At 51.5% G+C, this 27,401-nt stretch overlaps 11 protein-coding genes across 11 annotated transcripts; 5 read left to right on the plus strand and 6 right to left on the minus strand.

Annotated features, from left to right (window-relative positions):
- Window positions 1–967: 967 nt before the first annotated feature.
- ASPVEDRAFT_84365 (uncharacterized protein) lies at window positions 968–2,455 on the minus strand (the record flags this gene model as incomplete). The annotated part of the gene is made up of 2 exons (XM_040817526.1): window positions 968–2,333; window positions 2,379–2,455. The coding sequence occupies 2 exons, from the start codon at window positions 2,453–2,455 to the stop codon at window positions 968–970; spliced, it is 1,443 nt and encodes a 480-aa protein (XP_040668655.1).
- Window positions 2,456–4,256: 1,801 nt separating this feature from the next.
- Window positions 4,257–6,979, minus strand: ASPVEDRAFT_151488 (VHS domain protein; the record flags this gene model as incomplete). Its single annotated transcript, XM_040808265.1, has 8 exons — window positions 4,257–4,812; window positions 4,900–5,414; window positions 5,474–5,846; window positions 5,903–6,175; window positions 6,236–6,529; window positions 6,611–6,686; window positions 6,756–6,843; window positions 6,910–6,979. 8 exons carry the CDS (start codon window positions 6,977–6,979, stop codon window positions 4,612–4,614), a joined length of 1,890 nt encoding a protein of 629 aa, XP_040668656.1. The 3' UTR covers window positions 4,257–4,611.
- A 336-nt stretch (window positions 6,980–7,315) lies between these two features.
- On the plus strand, window positions 7,316–8,546 carry ASPVEDRAFT_53488 (ribosome biogenesis TSR3 family protein; the record flags this gene model as incomplete). Its single annotated transcript, XM_040814799.1, has 3 exons — window positions 7,316–7,554; window positions 7,631–7,767; window positions 7,816–8,546. The coding sequence occupies 3 exons, from the start codon at window positions 7,316–7,318 to the stop codon at window positions 8,544–8,546; spliced, it is 1,107 nt and encodes a 368-aa protein (XP_040668657.1).
- A 378-nt stretch (window positions 8,547–8,924) lies between these two features.
- ASPVEDRAFT_132346 (uncharacterized protein) lies at window positions 8,925–10,339 on the minus strand (the record flags this gene model as incomplete). Its single annotated transcript, XM_040806908.1, has 4 exons — window positions 8,925–8,950; window positions 9,012–9,998; window positions 10,068–10,134; window positions 10,196–10,339. 4 exons carry the CDS (start codon window positions 10,337–10,339, stop codon window positions 8,925–8,927), a joined length of 1,224 nt encoding a protein of 407 aa, XP_040668658.1.
- Window positions 10,340–11,220: 881 nt separating this feature from the next.
- Window positions 11,221–13,732, minus strand: ASPVEDRAFT_42420 (chaperonin-containing T-complex subunit CCT7). Its single transcript, XM_040812583.1, has 6 exons — window positions 13,581–13,732; window positions 13,320–13,486; window positions 12,917–13,253; window positions 12,466–12,838; window positions 11,740–12,401; window positions 11,221–11,672 (listed from the first exon to the last, which is right to left on the minus strand). Exons 1-6 carry the CDS (start codon window positions 13,624–13,626, stop codon window positions 11,566–11,568), a joined length of 1,692 nt encoding a protein of 563 aa, XP_040668659.1. The 5' UTR covers window positions 13,627–13,732; the 3' UTR covers window positions 11,221–11,565.
- A 539-nt stretch (window positions 13,733–14,271) lies between these two features.
- ASPVEDRAFT_29439 (uncharacterized protein) lies at window positions 14,272–15,096 on the minus strand (the record flags this gene model as incomplete). Its single annotated transcript, XM_040810226.1, has 1 exon — window positions 14,272–15,096. One exon carries the CDS (start codon window positions 15,094–15,096, stop codon window positions 14,272–14,274), a length of 825 nt encoding a protein of 274 aa, XP_040668660.1.
- Window positions 15,097–15,799: 703 nt separating this feature from the next.
- Window positions 15,800–16,026, plus strand: ASPVEDRAFT_42423 (uncharacterized protein). Its single transcript, XM_040812584.1, has one exon. It carries the CDS (start codon window positions 15,827–15,829, stop codon window positions 15,986–15,988), a length of 162 nt encoding a protein of 53 aa, XP_040668661.1. The 5' UTR covers window positions 15,800–15,826; the 3' UTR covers window positions 15,989–16,026.
- Window positions 15,942–18,641, plus strand: ASPVEDRAFT_42424 (uncharacterized protein). Its single transcript, XM_040812585.1, has one exon. The coding sequence runs from the start codon at window positions 16,017–16,019 to the stop codon at window positions 18,360–18,362; it is 2,346 nt and encodes a 781-aa protein (XP_040668662.1). The 5' UTR covers window positions 15,942–16,016; the 3' UTR covers window positions 18,363–18,641.
- Window positions 18,642–18,758: 117 nt separating this feature from the next.
- ASPVEDRAFT_132966 (40S ribosomal protein eS26) lies at window positions 18,759–19,359 on the minus strand (the record flags this gene model as incomplete). Its single annotated transcript, XM_040806979.1, has 3 exons — window positions 18,759–18,864; window positions 18,946–19,048; window positions 19,227–19,359. Coding segments are annotated over 3 exons (342 nt in total), but the record flags the coding sequence as incomplete, so codon positions are not given.
- A 596-nt stretch (window positions 19,360–19,955) lies between these two features.
- On the plus strand, window positions 19,956–22,859 carry ASPVEDRAFT_42426 (CBS and PB1 domain protein). The gene is made up of 4 exons (XM_040812586.1): window positions 19,956–20,621; window positions 20,722–21,595; window positions 21,654–21,748; window positions 21,813–22,859. Exons 1-4 carry the CDS (start codon window positions 20,391–20,393, stop codon window positions 22,629–22,631), a joined length of 2,019 nt encoding a protein of 672 aa, XP_040668664.1. The 5' UTR covers window positions 19,956–20,390; the 3' UTR covers window positions 22,632–22,859.
- Window positions 22,860–23,367: 508 nt separating this feature from the next.
- Window positions 23,368–27,030, plus strand: ASPVEDRAFT_132611 (nuclear import receptor PSE1; the record flags this gene model as incomplete). The annotated part of the gene is made up of 6 exons (XM_040806937.1): window positions 23,368–23,550; window positions 23,679–23,901; window positions 23,974–24,149; window positions 24,208–24,639; window positions 24,700–26,765; window positions 26,823–27,030. The coding sequence occupies 6 exons, from the start codon at window positions 23,368–23,370 to the stop codon at window positions 27,028–27,030; spliced, it is 3,288 nt and encodes a 1,095-aa protein (XP_040668665.1).
- Window positions 27,031–27,401: the final 371 nt, after the last annotated feature.

Below are 27,401 nucleotides of genomic sequence, written 5' to 3' on the forward strand. Positions count from 1 at the left end.
TACACGAGTATACACGGTAGTATCATTCCCAAGGCCGTATGTGGCCAACATCCACGCAAAAGATGTCCGTCCCTCTGTCAAATGTCAAAGTGAGGTACGAACCACAGCTCCAAAGTCAACGGATAGGCACATCCATTGCACTGATTTTAACCCCTTTCAGAGCGGCCCACAGACCCAGGATAGCACCGTCCCAGCATTGCGGGCGATGGCACAGGTATGGCCCTGAATTTCCGTTTGCGGAAGGCAGAGAGACAGCCCGCGGAGATAGGGAGCTGTCAAAGTCGGCTAGCTACCTCATTTCTCTGTCACTTATCCCACTTATCCCACTTGGTTCGCCGCCGGATGGACCCTCGGGGAGGGGGAAGTGGTGCTATCCCAGACAGGTCGATACTAGGGGCGATATTATAGGTAGAGACGGGATGTGGACCTGCTCAGTGGCAGTGTGGACTGCAGAATTATCAACGTAACGTTAAGTAAATCAGACTTCTTGCTATTTGTCGATCTTTGCGGGGAGGACTGGTAGACTCTGCAGTATGGAGACGGGGTACGTACTCTTGGATATGGATAACTCTTGGATATGGATACCCCGGCGAGGCAAATGATGAGAAACGGTCGGAAGACATACCCAGCTTCTTGTGTTCGGTTAGCCGGTGGCTCCTGAGCCTACAGACAGGTACTGAGTATACGCCTAGCTACGAGTAAGGTGGTTCATAACAGAGGATCGTCTCTCATTAGAAGTGATGCTGCTAGCAGTAAAACTAGGTGTCAAGCAACGACCATGGGTATTTTCCAATCCGTAGAGAAGGAAAGAAGAAAAGCAAATCATAAATGAAACTCGCCAGCAGCCATGAATGGTCATCGGACTCATGTAAGTAGTAGTAATAAAAAAGAGTAATGGGAAAGATGCAGCACCTGAAACCCATACAAGTACAGGAGGTCGTTTATAGAAGAAAAGAAAAAAGAATAATCACAAGGTGACAAACTCCTTCATATCGGGACCATCACCAAAAGCAGCATCCGCAGTGAGGCTGCCCGAGTCCCCCGGGACTGCAAAGTTAAAGGGGAACATGGTATGGCTCTGGTCGAGAGTGGCCGCAAAGTCGCTAAAGTCGACAAAGTCCTGGTCGGTCGACTGGTGGGGGAACGCGCCCAGGCCGAGATGCAGGTCGAAATTCTGCAGCTGCTGGTCGGCGTCGAACTTGGGGTCTGAGTCGGTCAGGTCCAGGCTGGAGAGATTATGGCGCAGGTTGGTGGAAGCCTGCGAGACGGGGGTGTGAGGAGAAGTGCTGCCGGAGGTGGTGAGCATCTCGGTCGAGGTGCTGTCGGAGTTGGATGCGCAGCGCGGGAAGAAGCCCAGCGAGAAGGACGACGACGACGAGGAGGAGGGCGTGGGAACCTCCGCAGAGGACGTGGGCTCCGACCGGTTCCGCGAGTGCTGCACATTCGACAGGGCCTGCGCCTGTGCTCGCACGGGGATGGTGGGCGCGGACCCAATGCGGTTGCGGAACTGGGGGGTGTGCATGGGGATGCCGCCAAATGAAGACGATGGAGACATCGCGTGTCCCTGGAAGAGCCCGTCCCAGGTCTGCATCTGCTGCTGCTGCTGCTGTTGCGGGCGCACCGCGTAGGTCGGGGTGGACGCAACGTAGGCGGGCATCTGGGCCTGGGCCTGGGCCTGGGCCTGGATGGGCCCTGGGGTGGGATACGACGGTGAGAAGCTGCCCGACGGCGCGGTGAGATCGGTGCTGGGGGTAGAGATGGAGCCGGGGATCGAGCCAGACCGCAGCTGCGTCAAGTCGAGGCTCATCTTGCGTCCTGCGTGGATCGGGCCGGCGGGTGCAACGCTGGATGCTCGTCGCTGCGGGTTGTGCTGCTGGTGGCCGCCTCTCGGCCCACTGTGCGAGCCCCGTGGCCGGATGTGCATCGAGGGCAGGTTCTGCGTCAGCGTCGGCATCTTCAGGCTGGCCGAGAAGCTCGGCGAGGCAGCTGGGGGCTGCTGGGGCTGCTGGGGCTGCTGCATCTGCATCTGCATGCCCTGCGAGCTGGCGGGCATCTGCAGCGAGGGCATCCCGCCAGCAGAGGGCGTGAAGCCGGCCAGCAGCGAGTTGTCAAAGTCGCGGCTCAGCTGCATGTTCTGCGCACGCATGTACTGCTGCAGCTTGGTGCGGTACGTGTCGTCGATCTCCTCGTACATGGACTCTTCCTGCACAATCTCGCGCGTGATATGCAGGGCCCTGCCCGTGCGCTGCTTGTGCAGGCTCGAGGCCCGGTTGGCAGACTCGATGCGCGCATCCAGACTGCGGTCTTTGCGCCGGGACGCGGCAATGAATGCACTGTGCGGTCAGCCTCACGCCGTCCAGGTGGTTCAGGCAACATACCGCTCCTGGTTCTCCTCCTTGGTGCGATTGCTCGCGGCATCAGAGCCCGGTCTGGGCGAAGGGGGTCTGGGGGACATGGTGACTTATCAGAATCCTCATCAAAAGTAGAATATCTTGTCCTGTGCAGGAGGGGGCACGAGCAAGCCAAGTTAAATAACTGCAGCATCCCACCCAGCCAGGACGGTGGAGCAGTCCACGGTTCACGCCGCGCAGCTGGAGGGATCTGGTTCAGGCGCAGATCCATGGGACTGACAGCTGTTAAGGTTTTCTGCGCTTCAGTCCAGGAGACGACCAGAGCCAAATCCCGGCTCTGCTGTCCATGGGCTCGCGGAGGAGGCGTCAGTCTAGATTCTGTCCCCTCAGTGACCTGATCGATCGGCGATTTCTCGCTCTATCATCGCTTGTATATTCTGTTGGCTTCTGCAGGCCCTAATCATGCACATCTCACACTTACATCTACGGAGTACAGTTCATCGGAGTACATTTCATCTTCACTCTTCCCTCTCCTGCTTCAGCTTCAACTGCAACAGCCCATGGATCTTCTTGATAAGTAGAGGGACCCATACGGTGTAATCGCCACCTCGCACTGTGACCCCCCACTTCGACCGCTACTAACCCCCGACAAGTCTGCCCGAGTCCTCGAGCTCAGCTCCCCCTCCCCTCCAGCCCGGCCCAGACGCGCCCTGGCGTCGCCTCTGGTTCTCGGGAAATAGCATCCCGTCTAATGACAGCGGCTCAGATGCACGGCCTGCCCAAAGCCCCGGGTCTGCTGTGGCAATGAATCAGTGGGCCTCCCCTCTCAATCACGTTCTCCCTGTAGAGACAACTCATTCGCCCGCTGTTTTCTCGCAAGATTTTCTTTTCAGTCTCGGCCGTCGGCCGACGCTGCCATATCGAGTATACAAGCAGTAGTCAAGTCTCTGCGGCTCCGAGTCTGCGGCTCCGTGTCTGCAGCCGACCAAATCGCGCCTCTTGGGTTATCCCATGCCTCGGCTATCCTGCTTGGTCTGGGGAACTGTCTGCTGTCCTTGTCGCTTGTATGTACAGTGTACGTGTACAGTGTACATGATTCACTTAATCGCGCTAATGCAGGGACTGCTGCAAGCGTCAAGCCACTGTCAAGGGTTTAACTCTAGTCGGTGTATCAGTAATACTATTATCAGTCAACTCCCTTAGAACAAACCCTGTAGTGTACCTGGTTACCATCAATAGTGCCATATCAGACGGTTCGTCTAGGAACCCTGGCGATAGTACCTATCTACCCCTCGGTAAGGCACTTAGCAATTCCATATGCCCGAGCCAATAACGCTCCCCCTCGCAGCGACTACATACGGTATCTACCTTGAGTACCTAAGTTAAGGTACAGTACAAGACATTCTCACCGGTCCGGTGCTCGAGCCGGCTGAACTGGAAAGACTCTTCCCTGAAAACTTTTTTAGGCCCGTGCCTTGGTACTTATTGTATACCACGGCCTATGGTATTTCACCACAACCATTATTTGGTCTTTGTTTTTTTGGTTTGGTTCGAGGGCGTTTTTGTTATATTCTACGATTGCCCTGTCTTATGGGGAAGATGGACTTGTCGGATTGGATCTGCTGTCTAGATCTGGCTATCTGGCTATCTGGCTGGCTGGCTGGCTGGCTAGGCTGGTCTATATCTACGCCTCTTTCAATCTCACCCGCTTACCAGACTAACTATTCCAGCGTTGAATTATATTAAGAGTTGATAACGCTTCTTGCCTTCTCGTTATTGGGTAGACTTGAAACGAGATAACCCCAACCATCACACCTCACCCAGTTGATCAGGATCAGGCCAGCCTCGGTCTCCGGGCTTACATTGTAAAGGCTGATTCTAGTAACGCTAGTTAACCATTCATCCGTTCATTCGTTTCCCTTTTTCCCGTACTTTGGTATCCGACTTGCTATCCGACTTGCTGTCCATGTCTATGCTTATGCGCGGTGTTCCGCCACCGCCATCGCCACCTCGGAACCAACACTGTCGGCATTGCAGTCCGGTATGAGATTCTTATCTTATCCTGTCTACGGTTAGGTAAACATGTAGCGGAAGTATAAACAACTAACCATCTACACCGTAGTACCCATCGACTAGGTGGCTGGCTAGAAGCCGATCAACTCGTAAATTCAGAATATAGACAAGGTGCAAGTTCAGGCAAACAGGCTAGTTCGCGATAGATAAACAACTAAGATGGTAGACCACTACAATTCTCTACCCCTTATGCTATTCCCAATGCCGGGACCATCCCCTGCTCCTCCTTCGTTTCGCTGCCCACCCGGTACGACACCCGGAAGCGGATTTTCACAGAGTTGCCCTTGCCCATGTCAATCCCGTCGATGAGCATCTCCTGCTGCACCCCGTTGGCTTGCAGCGCGCCGATCTCGCGCCCGGACTGCGGCCGGAGGTGTAATGTGTATGCCTGATTCATTAGCAAAAAACTAAAAAGGAGAGAGAGAGAGAGAGAGAGAGTCTGTGTGTGTGTGTGTGTGGGTGGGTGGCTGCGTACCTTTTCGACTGCAACCTGGAAGTGAAGATCATTCAGCGGCTGGCTGGTCGCATTTGAAAAAGACGCAACGAGGTGGATCTGGCGCTGTTGCTGGGGATGTCGACGAGCAAGGAATTCAACCTTCAGTGACGAGTTCAGGACCTGCACCTGGTTGCTGCTCGGTAACGAATTGCTCTCCGGCAGAGATGACGCGAAATTCCACTCGTCCTCCGCCTGGGGCTTTGGCGCCGGCGCCGCTCCCGCAAGGTCAAGTAGCGACGACGATGCGGCCGGTTGAGGACTGGCAGAGCTGCCAGAGGGGAATGGGCTTTGGTGTCGGGGGCTGGCGGAAACTAGGGACGCGAATGGATCCGCAGGAGGTTGTGGTGGTGGTGGTGTTGCTGTTGCTTGCGAAAATGCGGGTACGGGTGTCGATGACTTTGACGCGGGTTGAGGTGAGCTTAACGAACCGAGGATATCAATGTTTTGTTGGAATGCACTAGATGTCTGGGGTATCTGGGAAGTAGGCGGGCTCGCTTTCCACAATGTCAGCCTATGAAATGTAGAGAATGGAGAATGGGACAAGGATACGTACTTTGTCCTAACGAGATTCCACCTGACGGAATTGGCTCGTCGATCGACAGGCCAAGCAGGTCACTCTCTATAGAGCTAGAGCCCTGCGCCGCCTGCTGCGCGTCGCCATTAGGACTAGGCTCGGGGTCGAAATCAATCAGAGACAGCTCGTTGTTGGCGTTCTTGGACACTCCCGTGGTAGTTCCCAAGGTGCCCTTGGGAATCTTCGTAGCCCCCTCCAAATCGCCGGTCTTCACGAGCTTGTACCGCTGGATGGTTCGGTGTATACTGTCATTGATCTCCAATAGCTTGCGCACAGCTTCTGGATCCTCTGATTCCTCTTCGCACATTTTCTGGATCTTCGGGTGTGCACTTTGAAGCGCATTTGCCAGCTCCTGCAAAACATGTTAGAATATCCCTTCACTATCCCATTCCCCATTGCGTCCCATACCTCAAAGACGTCACCCTCTGAAATCCGGTCACCCGGCGCCTGGCTCTGCAGCATCTCCTCCAGAATCTTAGCCTTCTCCTGCACCTTGGACACCTCTTCGGCCGCCTTAGCCCGGTAGTCAGTCTTATGGCGATTGTCGTATCCTGCCATCACCTTCATCAGCCGGTTCGCCTCTTGTAGATCCGCCGGTGTCCCTCTCCGAATGAGCTCCTGCAGCTTCGCCGACTGCGCCTCGCGTTCCTCCTCCTCCATTTCCTCCGCCGACCGTAGATTCTAAACCATGTCAATGCCATTCCAGGGGGAAAAAAATAAAGGTCGTTGAAATAAACATACATCGCTAGGGTTCAGGACGGCCGCATCTTCGCGCCGAATCTCAGGAAACACATAGCCCTTGTACAGGAGCAGCCTGTGCATGTCACGGATATGCCCTAGGTCATCCTTATACCTTGACGTCTGACATATGGTTTGCCTCCACTCCTCAATCGACTCGAGAATCCGATGCTGGACCCTCGTGGCTCGCATAGCCGGCCGTTCGGGGAAGCGCCGGACCAACTCATTCAGGAACTCCTTCGTGCTAATCTGAAGATGGAACGGGTATCCACAATTTTTGACGCAAATGTCCAACAGCTGTTAAAAGGGAGCTCCGTCAGCCAATGCGCCGCCGGCCTTGCACTAGTTACAAGACGGAAAAAGGGAGATCTGGCCTACCGCCAATGCTAGTAATGAAACATTCTGGTTTCGGGAGTTTATCAGGCGGACGATATCAAATGCTGCTTCTCGAGGACTAATATAACCCATCAGAAATTGATCCATGCAATATTGTGCTTCCGGTTTGGAGTTCGCGACTACTCACGCATTTCCCTTCTTGGAATTGACCAGGTCTGCAACCTCGAGGTTCAGAGCGAGATTCGGCTCGTAGTGGGAAAGGTCGCAGGCATTTCCTATCAGATTGAGCGTCGGGGTTAGTCGAGGAGACTAAAGTTGCCGTTCAGCATCGTGGAACGTACGAATGGCCCTCTGAAGAGGGGTGAAGCCCAGGTCAGCATAGGCGCCACTAAAGCGGTCCCTAGCTGCCATTCGTGCGGAAGCGGCCTCCAGGGTGACGACGGGGGCCAGGTCAAAAGGTAAAATAAAGACACGAGAATCCCAGTAGAGGGGGCGGTAGCTCTGGGGAGCTGAGACGATGAGCGTATATAAGACGGGGAGGAGTGGTGGAGTTGACGAGGACCGATGATGGGTCGCCGGCCGGAGTGTCTGGCGGCGTTTAGCTCTAATTCCACGTGTTTAGCTCGAACATTTCTTTGGCTCTTCTCAACTTCTTGCGCCGCTCAAGATTTCTTTCGTATCTCTCCAGTCACATCTATTCTGGATTGAGTCTCTCAATCATTTTCCTTTTAATAATTTATCGTAATCATGGTCCGCCACAAGAAAGACAACTTCTCCCGCGGAGGAAAGCAATTCTCAAACCCCCGCCCACGCCCAGTACCCCGCGATCGCGAAGGAAACGATTCGTCTTCGAGACCTCCATTCAAAGCCGCCTGCTGGGATCTCGGCCATTGCGATCCAAAGAGATGCTCGGGAAAGAGGCTAATGCAATTTGGCTTGATGCGAGAGCTAGCGATAGGACAGAAGTTCCAGGGCGTGGTTGTATCGTATGTCTGCACCAAAAAGAAAAGAAAAGAAAAGAAAAATAACGAATTGCCGTTCACTAACTTACCCAAATTAAAGGCCTAATGCAAAAAAAGTCGTTTCCCCCGCCGATAGAGAGCTTCTAGAACAATATGGCGCCGCAGTGGTAGAGTGTTCATGGGTGAGGGTCAAAGAGGTGCCCTGGTCTCGAATCGGCGGGAAATGCGAACGACTTTGTATGTCTCTCTCAGCGGTTGGATTCAGCGGTAGCTAACCGGAATTAGTGCCCTACCTCATCGCAGCCAACACAGTCAACTACGGAAAGCCATGGCGTTTGAACTGCGTTGAGGCCCTTGCCGCTTGCTTCTACATCTGCGGACACGAAGAATGGGCTCAAGAGGTATTGAAACATTTTCGATACGGCGAGGCCTTTCTCGAAATCAACTCCCAACTTCTAAAACGATATGCGGCATGTCAGACAGAGGAAGACGTTAAACGGACAGAGGAGGAATGGCTGGCGAAGATAGAGAGGGAGTATGAAGAGAGCAGGGAAGGAGGCGCAGACGACATGTGGACAGTCGGGAATACGAATCGAAAAGCACTGCCAGACTCAGACGACGAGGATGACGAGGATAGCAACAATGAGGAAGGAGAGGGAGACGACGAGGAAGAGGAAGGAGAAAAAGACCCATATGCCATATCTGACGACTCCGAAGACGAGGCTCAAATGGCTGCCATCCGCGCCAAAATTCTCAACTCAAAATCCTTCCAGAACCCATCCGTCTCCGATAAAGTGCAGCCTGAAAAAATCGAACGTCCAGATGCTCGACCATTGGAAGACTCAGATGCCGAGTCTGGCTCGAGTGGGAGTGAGGATGATGCTTTTGACAACATCATCGATGCTACGCCTGTTACCGACCGAACCGGGATAATAGCTGCATCGAGGAACAAGGCCAAAGACTCGTTTAGTGCCTCATTTTCCAGAACCGTGGTCAATGCGCCGAAGAGGGGGTAGTTCTTTGACATTGGAATGACCAAGGAAAAGTTAACTTATGCTACGATTATATAATGAATGTATGAATATATGTAACGCAACCTATTTTTCACTGATGTACTTTGGTATAATACATCGCTAGTAGGATGAACTTACAAGCAACAGTCTTTCGCAAATAATACTACCAAATTCCCCAGCCATAGAGATCGCGCCCATAAAGACAAGAAAGAACAGCACGCAGAAAACAAGCGGGGATATTTTAAGCAAACGGAAGGAAAAATACTGTGCAAGAATCAAAAGAAGATGGATCCTGTTTTCAAAACCATTCGAAAAGCGCAGATAAAAACCCTTATCCTCCAAAAAACCCCAGAATCCCGATTATCCAGTCATCAAGTCCCATTACATTACATATAGTAGGTTCACATCTAATTAAATCCGTCAGAAAAGCCCTCATAAAAATATATTATCCAAGATCAGGATACGTACCCAATGGGTGACTCGCACTCAGCTGCGGTTTCTGTGAGTATCTCGACTCCAGCTCATCTCGGATGCTGTTCAACAGTTGTACATAGCTTTGCTGCGGGTTCTTGCGCATGGCGGCGATGAAGGCCCAAGACATCGCGCCGGTGGCCTGACCGGCGATCTGAGCGTCGGAACTGGTCTGGGAGTCTTTACTTCCAGACCACATGATGACATCTGCGGGGCTGGTCCTGGTCTGCTTGGTTCGCTCATAGGCTTCGTCGCCCTTGGCAGCCTTCTTGATGAAACCGACGGCGCTGGACATCATACTTCCCATATCGCCACGCGCATACGACGAAATGACCCCCAGTAGGCCTTGGCCGGCTTCCTTTGCGAGATTGGGTTCCTTGAGAATACCCTGTGTAGAGTAGATGTACGGCAGATCCAAAGCAGAACCTGAATGGCACGAGTCGAAGATCGCCGTGAGTCGCACGCCCGGCCTCAAAGGTTTCACCATGATCCGATGCATCTCATCATCGACTATGTGTCCCGCCACGCGGAAGTCCACTGGGTAGATAACCTCGTCATATCCGTCATCCTCGTCGCCATCCAAGTCAGGCGTCTGTCCACCGTGTCCAGAGTAATGGAAGAAGAGGGAATCGTTAGGCTGCGCGTCTTTGACCAGCCAGTGCATCGCGCGTAGGATATTCGCCTTCGTTGGTTGGCTCATCGGGTTTTGTTGGTCATCAGTCAGGAGTACCATATCTTCACGGGCATAGCCAAAGTTCTGGTTGAGGTATGTGGACATGTTCTTCACATCGTTGATACACCCACGCAACTGTCCCTTTTGGCCGAAATAGTTGATACCAATCATGAGAGCCTTTCTTTTTCCTGTACAACGAGAGTACTGGAAGCTGTATCCTTGGGGTGCGCCATGGCCGAAGGCTTGGGGTTGGGAAGGAGGAGCGGAAGGCCCACCGTGCGAGGATGGATAGTGTCTTTGATAAGAAGGGTCTGAAGCAAGGTCAGCATGTTATACAAAATAAAAAATAAAAAATAAAAAACTATCGCGATCTCACGCACTTTGGCCTTGGTACATCGGGCCACCATTTGGAGGAGCAGATGAGGGTGGGTAACCGGCCGGAGGACCCTACATGAAGAAGTCAACAAAAGACAGCTCAATGGACGATCACCTCTGATCTGCAACGTACATTGTAGCCATTATGGGGAGGATACGGTTGGGGCGAGTGATGGCCGTATTGGTAAGGGTTACTAGGAGGAGGATGTTGCTGACGGTAGGCCTGGCCGGGATAGCCGCCGCCGCCGCCATACGATGGTTGTTGATGGTGATGCATTTGTCTGACCAAAGTAGAATGAAATCTCAGATTAGTATTACACCACGTATACAACCGAGAGAGAAGTGAACTAGAGACAAAGACTTGGAAGGGCGAGGGAAACAGGCAACAGAGAAAGAGAGAAGTTGACTGGTCTTACTGATATGGGGGCGGGGAATTGTAGTTTTGAGGAGGATACTGGTGCTGCGGCGGGGGGTAGCCGGACGCGCCGGAGTAGGGAGGGTAATAAGACATGATCAGATAGTCAGACGGGCAGGCCGGAAAAACAAGACGATGCCAAAATTAGACAAATGGGAGGGCCAGGACTCAGGCTGGGCTGTCGAATGCAGAGGTGATGGAGAGGGAGCAAGCCAGCGGGCGAGAAAAGATGCAGCCTGAAAGATCGGGTGGGGAAAGCACCCGCGATTGGGTCCAGCCGATACGGCGCCTTACGTTACGCGTACGGACCCTTGTCCCGATCAAGCAATCTGTGCTTTTGCTGCACTGCCAACACGGCCTCCCCGATATCCTCAGCCAGCTGGGCTTCACTAGTGTGCTTCGGCAAAAGGAGGGCTGGTCCAATAATCTGCACGGATCGCGTTACTCGAGCCTCGGAGGTCGCGAAGTTTGGGCGTGAATATGGAGGTGTTATTCTTGTTCCTGTTTTTTTTCGCCTGCATTACTGAGAGGTCTTACTCCGGCTCTCCCTCAAAGTTCAGCCTTATGTGTGCACGGATGAATCCCGAGATCCGGTCATCTGGATCATGTGACATCATACAAACAGAGAACGAGCACGGTGAGCGTTACGGTGGAGGAAAACTCTGCAACTGCAAGTGCCGATGCCTGACTGTGAGCGATGCTCGAGTCGGTTTCCCGAAATAAACCCAATCGATTCATGAATCATGAGCAGCAACTGCATGCAGTGTTGATCAATCACAATTGCCCAAGTCAAGCGCGTCGATCATAGGTACACATGCATCAAGCGAGCACTTTCTACGAGCTATTATTATTATCAAATGGAGGTTTATCTTTGGTTTTATCTCCTCTTCTTCGATGCCGCGTGGCCGGGTCAAGCCGCCGCAAGCAGAGTCAATAATACCGAATATTAGTTAATTGATGAGATTGAGGGTAAGATGCAGCGATGTGCAGTTCTAAGTATTGACTATCCGTATTTTCATCTCTTTTTCCACGGGCGGCGGTCCAATCCCTTTTCAATCCACTCCGCTATGTCATCACTGTCGTGAAATCTATCGTCTCGGCATACCACGGCCACGGCCTCCACCAAGAGCCCGTTGTGCAGCACCAGGCGGCAGGCCACGCGACGGACCCTGAGGTTGAGCAGATTCTTCGTTTTCTGTGATGGAAAATTCAGTCAGCGCCCAGGATCAAAAGCGCACAGGGGTGCATTAGGTAAAACTTACTGATGGTCTCGTCGACACTCAAAATCAGACAAGCAGCCTCCACGGCCGCTTGAATGGCGTTGACCTTAACCAAGCTAGGCTCCCACACAAACGCCACCATATTGTCACGGACGCCCTCGTGGTCAAAATCGACACCAGCCCAAGTGTTGCCCTTGTAATGCTCCACTCGCAGGCGGTTTAGAATATCCGTAGCATCAAAGCCTGCGTTGTCGCACAGCTGTCGGGGAATAACCTCCAATGCCTTGGCGAACGCCTTGACAACCGCCTGCTGCTTGTAGGGAACATTTCGGTCGGCATACCGGTGGAGGTAGCCGGATAGCTCTAATTCGCAGGCACCACCACCGGCGACGATGGTCGTGTTGCGCAGTGCACGCTTAACAATCATGATAGCGTCGTGCAAACTTCGCTCAACCTCCGCAATGAACTGCTCGGCTCCACCACGCAGCACGAGTGTACATGTCTTGGCCTTGGGGCACTCGGAGAACAGATTGTAACGCTCCCCACCAATCTGGCGCTCCTCGAATGAGCCGCAAGTGCCCAGGTGGCGGTCTTGAATATCACTGCAAGTCGACTGAACAGCTGCTCCAGTGGCCTGGCACACACGGTCCATATCATCTGATGCAACACGCCCGGCACAGAAGACGTCGCGGTCCGCAAAGTATCTAGATAGAAAAGTCAAGAGTCAGAAGATGGAACGTGAGCAAAATGTTACGAGGAGATGCATACTGTGTAGCCAAATCACCGATGGGGAGTTTGCTGAGAACAACCTTGGCGCCTGAGTTGTAGATGGCCTCGAGCTTGTTGTAGATAATCTGCCACTCTGCGTCGACGATAGCCTGGTACTCAGACACCTGCTCAACACGGACCTCTGCGTTATCCTTTTCACTCTTAAGTTCCAGCTCCACATTCAGGCACACAATCTTGGGGTCCCTGAAGGACTTGGGCTGTTGTTCGAAACCAGCGTAGGAAAAGGTCTTCTTGAAGGCCACACCATTGACAAAGAGAGAGTCCTGGAGACCACCGCCAGTGACCTTCTTAACACCGATCAATTTCTCGTTCAAATCATCCTGGTCGAGCGACAGCACCGCATCCACGACCACTAATAGCCATACGAGTTAGCCAATACCCAACATCCCCACAACGTTTGAGTCCGTTTATCAGGGGGGTAAACACTTACTCTTGGTGAAAAAGTCCGAGTTTCGCTTGATAAGCTTGCTGTTCATAGCGGTTGCAGCCAACCTCCGGAGAGTTTCCACCTTCTTTTCTTCACTTCCGGCAGAATCAATCATGTCCACCGCAATCTCCTTGACCTTGTTAACGGCCATCGCACTCGAAGTTCGTAGACCCTTGACGATGGTTTGTGCGCTGACGCCCTGCTCAACCAGCTCCCGAACTTCTTTCAGGATCTCACCCGCCAGAACGACGACTGACGTTGTTCCATCTCCAACTTCGGCATCTTGGGAGCGAGCAATATCGGTAAGGATTCTGGCGGCCGGGTGCACGATATCCAACAGCTAGATTGTGAAGAAACGACTGGTCAGTAAGGTGTATCCCATATCTGTCAGCCCAAATCATCTAACCTTCATCACTGTTGCACCATCGTTTGTGATTGTCTGTCTTCCATTGGTATCAACAAGTAACAGGTCTCCTCCGTACGGGCCAAGTGTGCTCTTCACTGTGGACTGAACCGCAACGCAGGCATTGATGTTAGAGAGGATCTGGCCCTTTCCCTGAGAGGCATCGGTGCCTAGATGATAACAAAAAAAAGTCACGGGTCAGCAATGGTCGACAAGTCCAGCACACAAAGGCGAGGAGGGGTTAGAAATGCGGGCGGAACCCACCCTCTCTAAGGACAACAATAGTGGGAGTTTGGCCGGCGAAGGCCATGGTATTTTATTTATTGTAAAGAGAAACAGGTAAAGAGAAAATAACAGTGGTGCAAAAACAAAATAAGGGGCCAGCAGAAGACGGGGTTGATGCAGAGCGATCCGAATGCTCTCGACCAAAATTTCCCCGAGCTTCTCATTCCATCCACCTCCAGCACTGAGGCGGTGACCAATCACGCCCGCGCCCCGCAACCCTACTTGAACATGTTGAACTACTCAGGTACCAATAGTGCGGTATTCTAGGTGACGTGAGTAGCGAGCTATTAAAATAATATCTCGTAGTCGGAAATATATACTACTATTCACAAGCGCCGCGGAGACAACGACTTCTGCGTTGTGCGCTTAGTTGATTTTAAGCTATTCCTAGAATTTGTCGATATATATTTCCCATTTGTTACAATACTGGACTGTCGAGTGAGTATACGACTCTATTCTTCTTGACCTGTTATTCAAACCATGATGAAATCTAGATCTAATCTGGTCACTATTGACATATGTAGCCGAAGAAAAGCCCCCCCCTAAAACCTAGGAATGCCCATTGCCCAAAACACCTCGCTATAGCTTCACACGTAAATCATCAAGCACAAAAAATAAAAAACAGAAAGAAACCAAATCTAACCATATTCATACAAGCACCCCAACCCGGCTAAAAAGGTGTGAACCCGGAGACATGAATCCGTGGTTGAGTAGGTAGCCCGCTTCGAGATTCAACGAACTTGGGAGTAGTATTCCCCTGAAGCGCCTCGGCAGCCACTCGCCACCGACGCCAGCAATTGGTTGATGGGTGATAAGTATCGCCGCAGAAGTTACAGCGGGCTGCTGCTGGTTTTGAAAGTTGCTGGTTCCGACTGTGTTTCGCTGGCTGGCTGTAGCTGCGTACTCTTGCTGTTTGCTCTTGCTCTCGACGCATCTGCCGGATGACATATTCATTGATCTCCTCCTGACTGGGGCGTTTGGTGTGTCCGCGAGCACTGCGACTAGTCACTTGACTGAGACGCCGTGATGCTCGCTGATTGCGCATCTCTTCAACGACGAAGGCATTGATCTCGTTCTGCGTGAGCGCCCGGGGTGTCGGTGGCTCCCCTGACGGAGAATTATACTCCTTCCCATTCGAGCCACTTCTCCGTTTAATCTGACGCTGCTGGAGAAGCAATTGTTCCTGCTTAAGCGCCAGATCAGCGAGCTCCCGAAAGGACATGCAATCTGTCAGATTGGAAGCATTGATACGCCCATCCCGCAGCATAGCCATGGCCCATTCTCTCCACTCGGGACGCGACTTCAACTTCGTGAGAAAATGGAGGTTGATCTGCGAGTCGGGGATTTGGATGTCCTCGTCAACATGGTAGAGACCCTCGCAAACCGCATCTATAAGGGCAATGAAGTCGGCGACATAATGCGGTTGGGCGGAATCAACGTCAAGGAACTCGTCAATTTGATGCAATAAACGAACATTGCGATGCCAGGAGTCCATTTTGCTGTCGTTCTCGATAGGGGCGAAGTCAGTCAAACGTGCTTACTGAGGTGTGTTTTCCTCCCTCGACTGCAGGACAGCTCCAGCCTTTTAGTCGCTTCTCTAAGCGCCGAGAATGACGTCATATAAGCCTCCTGTACTCGTAATGGGACTGTAATGATACCTGTAAATTATCTTCATTGCGGGCTGGTGGCCGTATTGTCCTGTCCACTCCGTTCTTCAGGGGGATGATCTTTATTATTTTCGATGGTTTCGATGATCCCTCAAGCCATCGGTTGATCGATCAAAAGTGCAGCTTGCAAGGAGTGCGTTCACTGCGTTGTCTGTGCATCATCTCAACATCGGAATTTGTCATAGGCTAGTGGAATGTGCGCCCATGAGGTGCCCCGGCCCCCATCACGAGGAGTGGCGGTGCCCATCGAAGCTGGCCCCGTCATTTGGGCACTGTTATAAACATGATCTTGGCCCCCTCGCGCCGTGTCATCATCTCTTGCCAGTTTATCCATTTTCGCTCGTCGAGCTCCTTGTGTCCTGGGAAGAGCAGAAAACAATGCTAGCTATGTTCTTCCGTGTTGTGTTTGCGTCCTAAAAACTACATATGATGGAGATTGTGCCACCGTCGTATGAATCGGCAACGACCAGAGATGCTCTGTCTATAATTGCTCCGTATATACCCTCAAGTGACCTCTGCGCGGCCACCCTGGTCTGCTCAAAATGGCATACCGCGTTTATGCCGTTTCTATGGGGAAACCCAGCGTCCCATTTCGGAACTGAAAATGACGAGGTCTACGGTAATTGCCACTCCAAAGATGTTATTAGTATACTAATGCGGTCCCGAAACGACAGTCGCTCTGACGAGGTTCAGACGGACCCTCAAGTATGCCCGTCTTGAAGTACGGATGCTTACGCACACTATTCATATGCCACCGGCACTCTCTGAGATATACGGTGGCCCACGTCCTGAGTGGCTAAGGGATATCTTCGAATATCTGCCCCGTCTACAGTCCTTGATAGTATCTCAGCTGCCGTTCTTTGATCACAGTGCCATGGTGGCGCTTAGAGGCGCTGGATCCAGCAGTCTGTCGTCACGAACCTACAATATACGTCTTCTCATCGCCCAGCGTGAGCCGAATACAACGTCCCTGGGCCTAGCGGAAACATTGTTACGCTTTCCGGGGTTAATTTACCTCGACCTGTCGTATACAACGTCTGCGAAAGACCAAACGGTGCTGTCTACACTATCTCAACTTGAACATCTTCAAGTGCTCAAGCTACGGGGCATTGGGCTGAAGGATATTGATGCAGCGTACTTGGCTAATGCGATTGGCCACAGAGTTCGTTTGCTCGACCTGCGGGGCAATAAGCTCACGGATATGGCTCTTCAGCCATTACTCCAGTCCTGTTTCTTACCGCCCGGCCATGCTGCGTATACACGGGCCTCACAGAATCGTGGCTTGTCTGTATCAAGCTCGATCAATCCCTTCTCCCAGGATATTCCTAGGTCCAAACTGCTTCGCTCACCAGTGGTGGATGAGAAATTTCGCAAGGCATTAACCAGTCCACTTACAGGTCGCTCTTGGGTTGAAGATTTACCGAATGCGGGTGTCACGCACCTTTACCTCGCTGACAACCAATTCACTGTTGATGGTGTAGCAAGCCTTCTAACAACTGGTCAGCTGCACGTGCTTGATATAGGGACAGTCGATACAGAAAAACACCTTAATGAAAGTCTGATTGGTGCGGAACAAAGGGTTTATCCTGGTTCAGAGAAGCTGATACCCATCTTGGGCACAGTTGCGAAGGACAACCTGACCTATCTCCGAGCACATCACCCTATCTGCACTTCTATCGCACCACACGGAAAGTCGCCACCGACCGAAGATCTTCTTCCAGAGTTATCAGCGGGTGATGGCACGGCAGGCTTCAGTGAGCTAGACTCTTCTACCAGGGAGATATATGAACTACCCGCGGACACGACTCCTGTATTTGAGCTTCCAGGAAGCTCTCCATGCCCCGAATCACCCACTACACCACAGGATAATGGAGCTGCAAACTTTCGAGAATTCGAAGAAGACCCTGGGCTCCAAATAGACGAAACACGACGCTCTGTGATTGCGCCCGAAGTGTTGTATGGGCCGGACGGAACTGACGAGGCGACTTCGGCGAGCGTTGGTATCGGTACCCTCTCAAGCTCGCCCATCCCATTGTGTAGTTCTCCAATTTCTATGGACGATCCACGGTGTCGAAAAATTCAAGAGTTACTCGCTAAGCGACCCAAGGCCCAGCCCCGACGACATGGCAGGCAAAGCTATGTCGATTATCTTCACCCGTTCCAAGTTCCCCACCTAGAGGTTTTGGTGCTCACAGACGTTCCTTCCCATGTGCCTGCCGATTCACCGATATTGGAGTCGTTGATGCAGTTCATAACTGCATGCTCAAACGAAGCATTACTGGCAACCCTACAAGCTGGGTCAGATTACTCCCTACCACCCGGACAAGATAGAGCCAAGGCTGAACAGGAACGAGCGAGGTCTCTCTTCGGCTTACGCCAACTAGTTCTCGAGATCACGCCGGTCGCTAGGTCACTAAACCATTTCAACTCGTCTGCCTGGAAATCTGTTAATGCTCAAATTGGAAATCAAAAGTCAACCACTGGAGATTGGGATTTAGAGCGCTTATGGTCCGCGGCATCAGATGACTTTAGCTTTTTTGGGGAGCCTGAATGTGGAATACCAAGCTATGGCCAAGGCAGCTACTCCCCCATGCCTCCGCTGAACGAGAATGGAACACTTACTCCGGACGAACTTGGTTCCTCTCGAAATGGCATGTCGGACCTGACAGGCACATTCTCTGGGAAATTATCTTTGCAAGAAGGTAAAAACCAACCAGGGTTGCGTACCAGTAACCCTTCTTTTACCCCGGCACCGGCACCTATAGTTGACCTTGCCTCTGAGCTGGCTGCTTTTCGACGAAGAAAGAAATTGGAATATGAGCAGACTATACGACAAGCGTCTCAGCGGAGAAACACGATTGAGACATTATCACCCCAGTCTTATCATTCGACAGGTTCGGCTAGGGGTTTATCTCCGTCTCCAAGTGCCAGGGCGTCGAGTCCTGTTCCAGGCTCTCGTTTGTCCATTGCTCATCATGTCGAAGGACACTGGAAAGGAGAGATCAAAATTGTCCGAAATGCAACTCCAAAGGGGCGTAGTGGGATGGTGGATATGTATGGAAATTATTTTGAGAAAGGGTATTTGTATCCTTGAGACTACCGAGTTGGCTGGGGCGACGGTAGGCAGTGATAACGGCATGACGCCCATGTACATATATTTCACATCCATAGACTACACATACGAGGGCTTCAAGTGTTGTTCCAACATTCGAACTTTACGAACGCGTCTACCTCTCACCATTGTCGAATCGTCGTGCATACAACTAACGATACTTCCCCAACGCGCGTGGACTTAAGCATCATAATCTTATCTTCATTTTTGGTATAGTTTTATGAAGCCTCATACTCCGAGACCATTATGTCATTTCAACCCCGGGAGTAAAACCCATTCATTCCATTTGAACCGAGTAAGAGAATCTGTTCACAAAAAAAAGGGAAAAGCAACATTTCATGCCGTTTAAACTAAGTCCATTTTTTCCTGTGACCTTCCTTACATAGCCTTAGCGGCCTGAGGGGGGTTCAGCTTCTTGCCGTCCTTGTTGTACCGGATGCGAGGGGGAGGGGCACGGTTGCGGCGACCTTCCCGGGAGCGGACACTGTAACAAAGCCATTAGTATTAGGTTCAGACTGTTGGTTCCAACACACGAATTTGATGTGAATCAGGATGGAAGTCGTACCGAACGATCTTGCCGTGGATAGCGCAGGAGACGCAGTACTGCAGCTTGAGGTACATCTTAGGGACGGCGTAGTCGGTGAAGACGGAGGCGTCAGAGATATCACCTGGAAAGCGAATGCCCGAGTCAGTTTCAAGCCCAATTGTATATTTGACGTTCTCGACCCGTGCGCATTGCTATCGAAAAACCCATTCCATAATCTAGGGGCCTTCATCACGTAGTCCATCTCTTTCGGTGTAACAGTGCGCGACGGGCCGGGGGTGTATTCGGCGGTGTGAACGTACGGATGGCAGCGGACTCAACCATGTTGCGGATGGTGAATCTCTTGATGGCCTTGTCCTTGGGGACGCAGCGAGCGCAGTTGGAGCAGCGCACGGGGTTGACGTGGCCGCGGCCGTTCTTGTTGCGGCCGCTGTGAAAAATGTTAGTTCATGATCCTCTCGATGTTGATTGATTCGGTTTAAATTGCAGGGTTGGTCTCTTTTATCTCGTTCCCAATCGTTGTGACATGGCGTTTTGAAATTCTCTCCAGAGCGAGTGCATGGCGGTCGTCCATCGGCGTCACATTCAATCCGGGAAGTCGATATAGAGTCCAAATTGTGCTGGGTATGGAAGGGTTGCGGTCTTACTTGTTCGCCCTCTTCTTGACCATTTTGACGGATTTCTCTAATTTCGGGTTAGAGAATGTAAAGTCAAAAGGTAGGGGTTGAAAGGAGAGGTTGGTGCGTACTTGGGTGTCGGGGTTGGTTGTCGTAAATGGCTCCAGTCACCGGGACGCTCGACTCTCTCGGGATGAGGATATGTCAGTGTGTGTCGGAAGCCCTATACCCTTAAGCGAGTCTGGGTCACGAGATAAAAGATGCCTCAGGCAGAAATGAAAGTTGCTCCTATTCATGCCTCAGGCATAAGTATATCCAAACCTGTGGACACGTGCCGATCGCGTTGCCCAAGGGAGACTAGCGGCCGCCGTGCCAGCGGATTGCTCGGTCAGCCAATACGGGGCATTTTGTTTACTCGAACCGGAGGTCAGGCCACGCAGAATCATTAGCACAGCAGATAAATATCACCTGGTATTGGTCATGAGAATAAACAATAAGAAACTAGACTAGCTATGCCCATATAGACGGGGCGTGTGAGATCAGTTCTGCGAAGAAGAATCCGATTTCTATCGAAAATCGAAGCCGGGCTAACCAGTGACAACAAATAGTCGATCTCGGCGAAGGCCTCCACCACTGGAACCTCCCCCCTGTCTTGCGGTCTGCCCGTATCTTTCTCGTTGGCTCGCATCATCTTTTGTTTCTCATCCCGCCTGTTCCTTCCTCTGCGTTTTCCTCTTTTTGTTCGCGTTTCAGTCGATCAGTCTTCAAAATTCTCCTCCTCCGCCCGTCGTTCTTCATCCCTTTGTCCCTGTATCCCTGAATTCTTGTCCGCTCATTCAGGTCTTGGACATGTCGTCAACTCCAACATTTCGGGGAACCACTAGCCATCGAACTGTCGGACGAGGCAGGTTGCCTGATTTCGGAGGTGATCCGGCATCTCATATCCCACGTCCCCGACACGAGTCTTCGTCAACGATTACTTCTTCTCAGGCCCCTCATACCCCGGGCAGTGACATCGGTAGCTCCACAATGAGTGCAGCAAGCAGCCGGCAGAGGCAGAACCAGTCGAAGCGAGATGAGGTATGTAAATTTCCCTTCAAACCTCCCACCAGAAGGCACTAGTGGGGAGCGCTGAAGGGTGGCTAAAAACATTCAATTCTAATTACTATGTGTGCATCAGGCTATCCGAAGGAAGCTGGAGGCGGACCTCAACAAGAAGAGGCACAATCCAGCAAGAGCGCACCGCGGTCGAAAAGCTCCTCCTGGCACCGTCCTTGCCCTTAAGCCGAGTTCCGCTCTCCAGATTAAGCCCTCCACCACCATTTCGGAGGCCGCGCAGTTGATGGCAGCGAAGAGAGAAGATTGTGTGCTAGTGACTGACGACGATGACCGGATTGCTGGAATTTTTACCGCCAAGGATCTTGCTTTTCGGGTGGTGGGACTTGGACTTAAGGCTCGAGAAATCACTGTTTCCGAGATCATGACGAAGAACCCACTGTGTGCGAGGACGGATACAAGTGCGACCGATGCGCTCGATCTGATGGTTCGAAAGGGATTCCGGCATTTGCCTGTTATGGACGAGAATCAGGATATCTCTGGTGTTCTCGATATCACCAAGTGCTTTTACGACGCTATGGAGAAATTGGAACGCGCCTACAGTTCGTCCCGGAAGCTATATGATGCTTTGGAAGGTGTTCAGTCAGAACTCGGCTCTAGCCAGCCTCAGCAGATCATTCAATATGTCGAGGCTCTTCGGTCGAAAATGTCCGGTCCCACACTTGAAACCGTCTTGGATGGGATGCCTCCTACGACAGTTTCCGTCCGAACTACCGTCAAAGAGGCTGCGGCGTTGATGAAGGAACACCATACTACTGCCCTACTTGTGCAAGATCAAGGATCCATCACAGGTATTTTTACCAGCAAAGATATTGTCCTTCGCGTGATTGCCCCGGGACTTGACCCCGCAACATGTAGTGTTGTCCGTGTTATGACGCCCCACCCCGACTTTGCTCCCAGTGATATGAGTATCCAGGCTGCGCTTAGGAAGATGCATGGTCAGTATTATCTCCGTGTTAAGCTGGCGAAACCCGCTCACTAATCAATTGCATATAGATGGACATTACTTGAACCTGCCTGTGATGAACGAGGGCGGCGAGATCGTGGGAATGGTGGATGTGCTCAAACTTACATATGCCACCTTAGAGCAGGTACGTGGGCAGGAAATTAATTTGAAGCTATACGAGAGCAATGCCTTCTAAACCGCTCTCGCAGATTAACTCCATGTCCACTCAAGATGACGAGGGCCCGGCATGGAACAAGTTCTGGTTGTCCATGGACAACGAATCCGATTCCATGGTCTCTGGAAGCCAAACGCAAAGCCAACAGCCACATACCCCACACCGGTCAATGATCAACCCCGAGTCGCCGAAGGCTAGTTTCGACGCACGAGACAGCGTACTCCCGAACGAGTCCGCGTCTCATAATGGCGGTGACGAGCACTCCGAATTCCACCACGGCGGCGAGCTCGCCCCATTCCCCTTCAAATTCAAGGCACCCAGCGGTCGTGTACACAGGGTCAACATCCTCCCCGCTTCCGGAATCGCTGAGTTGGTGGGCCATGTTACTGCAAAGCTTGGTCCTGAGGTTGAAGCCGTTGGGGGTGCGGCTAGCTGTGAGGATGGCACACTTAGCAACACTGGCTACGCTTTAAGTTACGTGGATAACGAAGGGGATACCGTTTCTATCACTACTGATCAGGATCTTGCCGATGCTGTGACTATTGCTCGCCACGCTCGTCGAGACAAGGTAGATCTGTTCGTTCACGATCCTGCTCAACCTCCCGTTATCCCTGCTCCTGAGCCTCTTACCGTCAAATCTGCTGAGGTCAAAACCCCTCCTATCTCTGACGATCAGTCTTCCGAAGAACTGTCTGCTCCCAAGCCGCGAACGCACCAACCGTACCCCTCCCATGGTCCGGAAGAGCAATTAATTGCTGGCGTTCCCAATGACCTGCTGCTCCCTGGGGCGATTGTGACCCTGGCCGCTGTCATTGCCGGAGTATTCGTTCTGAGCCGCGCTACCTCGCGGTAATTGGCATTTTGGATTCTTTTTCACAAGGTTAGAATTGTGCATCTATCATTTGTTAATCATTTCTTGTACACCCCAATAGCGCGTTTGTATGCCCATTTTGTCCATCTCCGCTACTTTTTGGCAGTTTCCGTGTCCTCTGGCTACTGTGGCTTGGGTAATTGTATGAATTAGTAGCAATATATTAGGTAGATATATTATAATTCTTTTTAAATCAAAAGCAAGCTGGCTGTAAACAGATGAGTAATACTGATGCCTCAGGAACTGACATAAGCCAAATGATACCGAACACGGACTAGCGCGTTTCCTTGTAAGAACCGCAAGACGTTTCTGCCTCAGTCAGCACATTTTGTTCTCAATTGGTTTGAGAGCCAGCTTCTTTCATGTCCGTTGTTCCAATTCTGTATCGCTGACGTGCGCATCATATATCCTTTTAATTTGTATCTTGGGATACATTAGTTAGAGTATATCCTTTCTTGACATGATCGCCTCCTCACCCTGGTGAATGCGTACTAAAGAACTAAGCTGGACTACACTCCGTACTTCACCTCCCACCGCCTCCCCCACCAAAACAATTTCCTTTCTGGAAAAAAATATCCTCCTCAACCAGACTACCAACCCGCTACTCTTGACCACTTGGGTTCAAATTACTCGGCCCGCGTTCTGACTTCCCTGTGGGAACGCGCCCTGACCGTTTTTTTCTTTGTCTTGGTTTGGCAGTTGAGGTTGAGCGGACGAGATGTCACTGCTGCCTCCCGAAGTCCACTCCGCCCTCTCTCAGTTGCTCCGCGGACTGAGCACTGCGGACAACACAGTCCGTGCACAGGCCGAAGAGCAGTTGGGAAATGACTGGATTCAAAACCGCCCAGATGTCCTGTTGATGGGCCTGGCAGAACAACTTGAAGGTGCCGAAGATACAGTTGTAAGTACATGACACCAGAATGGAGGGGTTGATATGAGGGGTTTTGCCGGCACTTGCAGTTACTACTACCGGCAAATTCCACCAAACGAATAACATAATCTCATTCTTATTTATTTCTTTTCGCATAGACACGCTCATTCTCCGCCGTTTTATTCCGAAGAATCGCGACCAAAACACGAAAGGACCCCGTTACCAACGAGGCGAAAGAACTTTTCTCAACCCTTGCCCGCGAGCAGAGACTGGTTATCCGGCAGAAGCTCGTCACTTGTCTTACTACCGAATCTGCAAATGACGTCCGAAGGAAGATTGGTGACGCGGTGGCCGAGATTGCCAGGCAATACACCGAAAATGGTATGCACAAGCTTAAGGTTGACATCGGTCGTGGTTGATATATCTGGACTGACGAGGGTTGTTTCTTTTTAGGAGACCAATGGCCGGAATTGCTAGGTATCCTATTCCAAGCCAGTCAATCACCCGATGCTGGTCTTCGGGAGGCCTCTTTTCGCATTTTCTCTACCACGCCTAGTGTCATTGAGAAGCCCCATGAGGATGCTGTCATAGGCGTTTTCGGCAAAGGTTTCAAGGACGATGTTGTTTCGGTATGTATTACCGAACTTTAAGTGCCCTAGAATATTAACGTTGATTTTGTATTGTTAGGTGCGCATCGCAGCCATGGAGGCGTTCGCTTCCTTCTTCCGCTCTCTTCCCAAGAAATCGCAGCCAAAGTTCTTTGCGCTCATGCCTGACATGCTCAACGTTCTACCCCCATTGAAGGAGTCTTCTGAGAGCGATGAGCTTTCATCGGCATTCTTGGCGTTGATCGAGTTGGCAGAAATTAGCCCGAAGATGTTCAAGGGATTGTTTAACAATTTGGTGAAGTTCAGTGTTAGCGTTGTCGCAAACAAGGAGCTTAGTGATCAAGTCAGGCAGAATGCTCTGGAGTTGATGGCCACATTCGCGGACTACGCCCCTGGGACGTGCAAGAAAGACCCAGATTTCACATCACAGATGGTGACCCAGTGTTTGAGCTTGATGACCGATATCGGTGAGGATGACGATGATGCATCCGAGTGGAATGCCTCCGAGGATGTAAGTGACGTTCTTCCTTATACTCCCTCTCTTGTTCGTTTATATGCTAATTTTTCCTAGTTGGATCTGGAAGAAAGTGATCTGAACCATGTTGCTGGTGAACAATGTATGGACCGACTTGCCAATAAACTTGGAGGCCAAGTTGTTCTGCCAGTTACTTTCGAATGGATACCGAAATTGATGTCATCGGCGGCCTGGCGTGACCGACATGCGGCCCTCATGGCCATCTCTGCCATTTCTGAGGGTTGCCGTGACTTGATGGTTGGAGAGCTGGACCAAGTTCTCCGTATTGTTGTCCCTGCTTTGCAGGATCCTCACCCGCGTGTTCGCTATGCTGGTTGCAATGCTTTGGGCCAGATGAGCACCGATTTTGCGGGCACAATGCAAGAGAAGTACCACGAGGCTGTGCTTACCAACATCATTCCGGTTCTCAATAGTGCCGAACCTCGTGTTCAAGCTCACGCTGCTGCCGCGTTGGTCAACTTTTGCGAGGAGGCTGAGCGCAACGTTCTCGAGCCCTACCTTGCAAATCTCCTGCAGCACTTGCTGCAGCTTCTCCGCAGCCCCAAGCGCTATGTGCAAGAGCAGGCCTTGTCCACGATCGCTACCATCGCTGATTCTGCTGAGAATGCCTTTGAACAATATTACGAAACCCTCATGCCATTGCTGTTTAACGTATTGAAACAGGAGCAATCCAAGGAATACCGCTTGTTGCGTGCGAAGGCCATGGAATGTGCTACTCTTATTGCCCTTGCTGTTGGAAAGAATAAGATGGGGCAAGACGCCCTGGACTTGGTGCAGCTACTAGGAAACATTCAACAGGGTATTGTCGATGCCGATGATCCTCAGTCGCAATACCTGCTTCACTGCTGGGGTCGGATGTGCCGAGTCCTGGGTCAAGACTTTGTTCCTTATCTTCCCGGAGTTATGCCCCCGCTTTTGGCAGTTGCCGCTGCAAAGGCTGATATTCAGCTCCTCGATGATGAAGACCAGATCGATCAAGTGGAGCAGGATGAAGGCTGGGAGCTTGTGCCGCTTAAGGGCAAGATTATTGGTATCAAGACAAGCGCTTTGGAAGACAAGAATACTGCTATCGAACTCATCACCATTTACGCGCAGATTTTGGAAGCTTCCTTCGAGCCATATGTGATGGAGACGATGGAGAAAATCGCGGTTCCTGGATTGGCGTTCTTCTTCCACGACCCCGTGCGAGTCTCGTCGGCGAAGTTGATCCCACAGCTCCTCAATTCGTACAAGAAGGCACACGGAGTCCAGTCAGCTGGTTTCGCGGGAATGTGGGTTAAGGTTGCAGAGAAGATCATCGAAGTCTTAAGTGCGGAACCGACAGTTGACACACTTGCGGAGATGTACCAATGCTTTTACGAATCTGTCGAGGTTGTTGGCAGGAACTCTCTAGGCCCTCAACACCTGCAGGCGTTCATTCAGTCCGCGAAGTCTACCTTGGAGGACTATCAGGTACGAGTGAAGACGAGAGCCGAGGACCGGGCTGAAGCGGATGATGGCGAAGAGGAGAACCCGGACTACGAGTACGCGATCGAAGATGACCAGAACCTTCTTAGCGATATGAACAAGGCATTCCACACTATCTTCAAGAACCAGGGAACATCCTTCCTGCCTGCATGGGAACAGCTGATGCCATTTTATGATGCGTTCATCACGAGTCAAGACCCTACGCAGCGACAATGGGCACTTTGCATTATGGATGATGTGCTTGAGTTCTGCGGTCCGGAGTCCTGGCGCTACCGGGATCACATCGTCCAGCCATTAGCTGCCGGCCTGCAGGACACCAATGCGGCTAATCGTCAGGCGGCGGCTTACGGCGTTGGAGTTGCTGCACAGAAGGGCGGAGAGCCATGGAGTGATTTTGTTGCCGCCTGCTTACCAAGTCTCTTCCAGGTAACGCAGTTCAACCAGGCACGGTCAGAAGAGCATGTTTTTGCTACTGAGAATGCATCCGCAAGCATTGCCAAGATTCTGCACTACAACTCCAGCAAAGTTCCCAACGCGGCGGAATTGGCTTCCAACTGGATTGGTACACTTCCTATCCTCTTTGACGAAGAGGCTGCACCATACGCCTACTCTTTCCTAGCACAATTGATCGACCAGTAAGTTATATCCTATACACTCTGGGCCATATGAGGACCTTAGCTAACCATTAGCAGACAAAACCCCGCGGTGGTGTCAAACGCAGACCGAGTTTTTGGGTACATTGTACGAGCACTTGATGCCGAAACCCTGCAGGGCCAAACCGCCGTCCGCGTAGCAACCTCAGCGAAGAACCTTGTGCAAGCGACGGGCCTAAACGCTGAGCAGATCCTCGCAGGTGTGAGCCCGGAAAACCAGGCGGCTGTCCGCAGCTTCTTCCAGTAATTTTTATTTGATGCCATGATTTCCTATTATTCTATGAGACTCCTCTTCCCCCTTTTGAACGTTTACCATAACATGTTACGTATGCGTGTTTAGACAAATGAATGATGTGTTAAATACTTATTCTCATTATATCCCTGGGGCGCTTGCTGAGTTAGTGATGATGTAACTGTCACAAAGGTTGTTCCTTAAACGTATGCCCATTATTCTGAGTTTTGGAGCAATATCAGGATAATAACAAAAAGATAAAAAAAAATTGGACAGATTCAGGTTATTATAGCACCCAATTAGTTTTAACGCCGTAAAAGAAGCCGGGTCGGATCACAGCAAGCCTCCCAATTCCAAGCCATTCATACAATAATACGAAAATAACA

Source organism: Aspergillus versicolor (genome assembly GCF_001890125.1).
Source record: "Aspergillus versicolor CBS 583.65 unplaced genomic scaffold ASPVEscaffold_5, whole genome shotgun sequence".
Taxonomy (NCBI): domain Eukaryota; kingdom Fungi; phylum Ascomycota; class Eurotiomycetes; order Eurotiales; family Aspergillaceae; genus Aspergillus; species Aspergillus versicolor.